The sequence below is a fragment of the Pristis pectinata genome, chromosome 15, assembly GCF_009764475.1.
Source record: "Pristis pectinata isolate sPriPec2 chromosome 15, sPriPec2.1.pri, whole genome shotgun sequence".
NCBI classification, from domain to species: Eukaryota; Metazoa; Chordata; class Chondrichthyes; order Rhinopristiformes; family Pristidae; genus Pristis; species Pristis pectinata.
Window position 1 is genome coordinate 33,024,576 of NC_067419.1, and position 6,000 is coordinate 33,030,575.

General features: G+C 35.1%; 1 protein-coding gene across 4 annotated transcripts in view; it reads left to right on the forward strand.

Moving 5' to 3' along the window:
* Positions 1-3,889, forward strand: part of mettl25 (methyltransferase like 25) — a 72,774-nt gene extending 68,885 nt beyond the window's left edge. For 3 of the 4 annotated variants that reach the window (XM_052030611.1, XM_052030612.1, XM_052030614.1), the window contains 3 exons: positions 775-849; positions 2,979-3,050; positions 3,533-3,889. In XM_052030611.1, coding sequence (XP_051886571.1) covers positions 775-849; positions 2,979-3,050; positions 3,533-3,619 — 234 coding nt within the window. In that variant the 3' untranslated portion in view covers positions 3,620-3,889. The remainder of the gene's footprint in view (positions 1-774; positions 850-2,978; positions 3,051-3,532) is intronic. The other variant, XM_052030613.1, reaches the window with a different exon arrangement.
* Positions 3,890-6,000: the final 2,111 nt, after the last annotated feature.

The following is a 6,000-nucleotide window of genomic DNA, read 5'->3' on the forward strand; positions in this document are numbered from 1 at the left end:
TGCTACAGCATCTGTATTCAATAACCTATGGAGACTCATCCATTATTAATTACAGTTTTCTTTTTATATTTGTTTTGTTTAGAATTGAGTCTTTATAAGTGCATTTTATATTGTGTTGGTTTTCTGCACAAAAAAAAGAACTTTAAAATTATTTAGTTTAAATGGTTTTGATATGTTTAAATATTCACTCAGTTACTCATTATTGCTGGCAAGTATTATGCTTAAAGGTTTGTGCTAGCCACGCTGGAGCAATAAGATGATGTTCCACATAATTAGTCGAAGTAAAAATACTGAAACCCGGCACCCTTGAGTGGCATATCATTCATGAGTACATTCACAAACACTGACTGGTGCAAAATAAATTTCATCTAAACAGTGAATCTAAGTGAAGTCATCTGAGAAAGTTAAAGTAGACTGTCCAGTTTGTTACCTGCCCAAGCAATAATTAAAGATTTTTCAAGAAGGTAATGTCTCTCTAAATATAAGTTGACATTAACCATATTCTGTTATGTCTTGCATGGCTAAATGTGGCAGACCTGGCACCATAGAAAGGAAGGCATGTCTGCAAGGGTCTACTTGACCTCAACCAAATCAAATTGTTTAAGTAACAAGCTTTTAGCCAAAGCTTTGTATCATTATCTGTATGGGGTATGCCAATGACATATTGTAACAATTGTACTTTGACAGGTATGTTTATGACATTAACTGGAACAATTCCAGTTGATCACATGGTTATAATTGTACTTAGATGTGTGCCTTTTTTCCATTTTTCAGATGTCAGACAGTTTAATACAAGGTTATTATGACAGATACATGCCCCGAATGAAAGAGTTGGAAGCATTTAACCTGGTAAGCTTTGGGGAATAGACATAAAAAGGCTTTGCACACATGAAACAAAGGAAATCTGCTCATTCCCCTATGGATTTGATGCTGCTATCACTGTTAACCTGACAGTACAGCCAAAACAAAATTATTACTGATAGCAATATTTTATAACATTGTATAACATCTAATGATCAAATTGACAATAATCTAAACTTAGTAAATGAAAAGCTTAATGCTCAAAAATGATCAAACATGGGGTAGAGTAATATTTTTGCTTTGTTGAGTAGTTCAGTGCAAATATAGCTTTTCTTCAACAATGAATTTCAGCTATCAATTCAAAAGATACTACGTATTTTCATCACTGATTTCTTAGTTGAATCAATCCATACTTTTGGATTGAAAGCTGTAGGGGTTGAAAGTCAAGTGAATTTTAACCAAACAAATCAAATTTAAATTGAGCATTGGTCCATGATAAAAATGTTGTATTTTGACTGATAATTGTAAGAGGCTTTGCAGTTGTGTTTGTATAATAAAGAAAAATCATATTGGCTGTCCAAGGTATACCAGCAATGAGGATGCTGATTCTGGGTGCCATAAGTTGGAAAATCAAGGAAGTATCTTAACCTTTGACACTGACACCTATCACTACAACCAGAACAAAAACAAAATTCAACCAGAAAATACTTTTTTTTAATTTAGTAGGCCATTGATGTGTTCAATCTGCTGTGTTGTTGATGGATGAATTTGTAATTAAAGAAATTGAAAAGAGGTATCAGTTTGACTTGCCTTAAATTTCTTAAAGTACAATCCAGATGAATAACATAATCCAAGTGTAAGTTTACTTTTACCTATAATATTACTTTGTTGAAGTTGTATTGTTTTTTAACCTTTTAGGAATGAAAATGTCTCAATATTTAATTTTACTAAATGTCTACAGCTATAAATTTTAAAATGTAAAAAAACTCAAGAACATAAGAGATAGGAGTGGGAGTAAGCAGTGTGATCTTATGAACTACTTTGCCATTCATTAAGATCATTGCTGAAATTCCATGGTTCCATTTTCCGACATGCTCCCCATATTATTTGATTCCCTTAATGTCAGAAACCTATCAGTTTCTGTTTTGAATGAACAGAACATCTGAACTTCCATGGCTCTCAAGAGTAGAGAATTCCAAAGATTAACCACCCTCTGAGTGAAGGCATCTCTCATCATCTGAGACCTAAACAGCCTCCCCCTTTCTCTCAAATTGTGCCTCTAGTCCTAGATTCCTCAGTCAGGGGAAACAACCTCCCTGTATCTAGTCTGTCAACCCCCTTAAGAATTTTGTAAGTTTCGATGAGATTTCCTCTCCTAAACTCAAAAGAATACATTCCTAGTCCATTCAATTTCTCCTCTTACAGCAAAGCCACCATCTCTGGAACCAATCTAGTGAATATTTGCTATGGCAAGTACACCCCTTCTCAGGGCTGCTACTTAAGAAAATGTCCATGCTCTATATAATTGCAATATTGCTTTTGAAATATTGGTAAATAAATGACTTCTCATGCCCAATTACAGTATTTTGTATCCCAATATGCCTTGATGCAACAAGCGATATTACAGACCTGGGTGTCATCAGAAAACAGTGTTAAGATCCATATTGGTGCCTTAGAGCTCTATAAATACTATATAGGGAACACTTAAACAGCTATGCTTCAATGGTTGACTGCACAGATTGTGTTTGCAATTTTGTTGGCAGCCAGGCTGAAGTGTCCAACAAAGAGCATACTGTGTCTTTTGGTAAAACATGTTGTGTCCTGTTTATTCCAACATTGTGTTAATGAGAGCAAGGAAAAGGAAGAAGTCATTTTCTCTTATAATGTGTTGGCATATTTATGTATAGTATACTTAATTAACTTTTTCTGAGGTCTGCTTGATGCTAGAATACCTTGGAATTTCAAAATATTATTTTGACATAAAAATCTATGCCATATGAGTTAAAGTTATGGATCTCATTAAAAATACATTCTATAAGTGCAATTAGGTACAGCTGTTAAAATAGATTAATAATTAAAATTATTAAATACATCATTCAGCTGAGGTATCTGAGGACTAGTTATTTAATAACTACTTAAACAGACAATTAGAACTGTTTTATGCATCTTTTTTTCAGCTGAAGGTAGCCTTAGCCCCTTGCATAGAGGGTTTAATACTTTTGGATCGGCTTTGCTACCTCAAGGAACAGGTAATTCTCTCTCACTGGGTGGTGAATATGGGCCATTCATTTGCTAAAGATGTCATGCCCATAATGCAGTTTTAGAAAATGCAGTACTGTATTTCATTCAATTGATCTGTATAACTTTGCACCCTTTAAAACGTATGGTTAGCAGATGTTCTTTATATTTGATATGGTTACATTTGTTTATCCCACTTAATCAAAAAAAACTGCCACTTAAAATACAAATATTAGACGGAAGACAGTGTATAATCCTTTTGAAAGATATACTTTAAAATGTCAGGGTTTAACAGAACAAGATAGTGAAATCACAGTACCTTAATTCAATAAATTATTTACACATGGTAAATTCTGTAATTACAATATGATTTTATCATTGAATAGACGAGTGTAAATATAGAAGCACACATGTATTCAACGAAAAATAGTAAGTGTTTTGTCGAAGCTTTTTTTTAATGAACCTAACTGATTTCTAAAACTATCTTTTGCAGGAAAATGTAGCATGGTCAGCACTAGTCCAGCTCTTTGATCCCGTAAAGTCCCCGAGATGTTATGCAGTAATTGGTGTGAAGAAGTAGTACTTTTCCATTTTTTTTTACTGTATTATTGATATCGATTGATTCTGTGCTTTTTCATTTTTCTATTCCTGTACAATTTGAATTCATGCTTTTAAGAGTCCCAAGGTTACTAGTTTTACCTAATGTTCTTTAGACTGCTGATTAAACTTTTCCTTTCACTGGTACATTTATGACAATTTAATAAACAGAATGGGAAAGTCATTATATCATGTGACATTTCTTAGCAAGACTTCCACAAACAAAAGAGCAAAGGTATTGAAAAATAAATAAGTTTTGGGTGAAAAATAAAGTTTTTTAATCAAATAATTGTCTGTGATTCTGTGCAAGTAGAAATGGATAATTATACTTTCTTGATGGAAAATGAATTCAGATCTACTTGTGGGCACGATTTTTTCCAGAGAATGTAGAATGATGTAGACTGAAGGTTTGTTAGAACGATCCTCTGACACATTTAAAAGTTGGAGTAACATTATAGAATTTATAGCTTTTACTGGCAGTAGAGTGGTTGGGTGAGGACCAAGGAAGAGCAGGAGCATGCCAAGGTCTGTGGCAGCAGAGCCAAAAGAACATAATAAAAACATTACATTTAGGAACAGAAGCAGGCCATCAGGCCCTTCAAGCCTGCTGTTCCATGCATCAAGATCAAGGCAGAATTTCTACCTTGTTTTCCTGTACTATCCCAATATTCCTTGAATTCCTTAATATCCAGAAATGTATCTATCTATAATGAAAGTAAACTTAATATCTGAGTCTTCACAGCCCTCTGCGGTAGAGAATAGATTTACCTTGATTGTAGAGCTTCTCCTCATCTCCGTTCTACATGGCCTACCCTTATTCTAAGACTGTGAACCCCTGGTTCCAGATTCCTTAGCCGGGGAACATTGTCCCTGCATCCACAAATCCAATCCTGCAAGAATTCTGCATGTTTCAATGACATCAGCAAATCCCCCCCCCACCTCAGGAAACAATCTGGTGAATTTTTGTTGTACTTCTTCGATGATGAAAATATTCTTCTTTACCTAAGGAGACCAAAATTGTATACATAATTGCCCTATATAATTGCAGGAAATCATCTTTACTCCTATAATCAATTCCTCTCATAATAAAGGTCAGCATAGTATTTCATTTCCTAATTGGTTACTGCACCTGCGTGTTAGTTTTCAGTGAATTATGCACAAGGACACATACCCCTTTGAACATAAACGTTTCCCAATCTGTCATCATTTAAAAAGTACTTTACAGTTTTGCATGCCAAAGTGAATGACCTCACATTTTTCCACATTATACCTCATCTGCCATATTTTTGCCCTCTCACTTAGTTTGTCTGTATCCCCTTGAAGCCTCTTTACAGCCTCCTCCAAACTCACAAGCCAATCAAGTTCCAACGGATTAGTTCCTGTGATGAATAGTGTGGAACACCTTGTCTTGCCAGGCCATCTGTAGTAAGTTCCATTTCCACTCACTTGAGTTGTGTGGACAGTTGATAACACAAATTGCTTCTCCTCTGAGTCAGTGTCCTCTTGTCAATCATATGCTATGCACAAGCAATGCATTTTGTACTTCTGCATTAATAATTTTGGATTTAATTTTGCATTTAATAAATGATCTATTTTCCATAATTCAGGTACCTTTTCTGATAAAAATTTGCTGATGGTCTCCACCACAACAGTAACATGCTTGCTTCTGTCATGAGGCAAATGTTCGAGGAGCATGCATCTGAGGAGTCTGTGTTTGTTGATGAATGAAGGAGGTTTAGGCACTTGTGTATCCTCCTGGTATTGTGTAGACTATTTGAACGGCATCTCTAGTTGGGTCAGCATCGTGTGTTAAAATCCATGGTATCTTTACAGGTAAGTTTCAAAGCCAGTGCAATATCACAGGCTGATTTAAAAGTCAAATCCTTTTGTGACAACAGCCACTTGTGGTAAGCTTCTCTTCAGGGATGACAGACGAACTGATCATGCAGGGCATCATGTAGGAATGCACCAGAATTAAAGGAGCTTTAATGCAATGATGTTGTTAACAAGCTTCTCCTTGGTGCCAACGATGAAATCTGAAATGTCCTGCATTGCAAATTGGCTTGGGCTTGAAATACTTTGACAGTGTTTCAGTAAATTCTGTGTAACAAAAATCCACCAATGTCTTTGGTGTAACCAGACTTCTGAGAAGTCCAGAATCCCGATGCCTAAACTAGCGAGAGATATATTTGCCTTTTTCTCATCTGCAATATCATTTGCCACTAACCACTGTTCAAATTGTTCCAAATAAAAAGCAAAGTCGTTCTTTGATCCTTCAAATTGTGGTACTGCCCACTTGTTGCCATCTTATTACTCTGCAGATTTTTCTTAAACTGTGTATATTTGATTGTATAACAAAATATT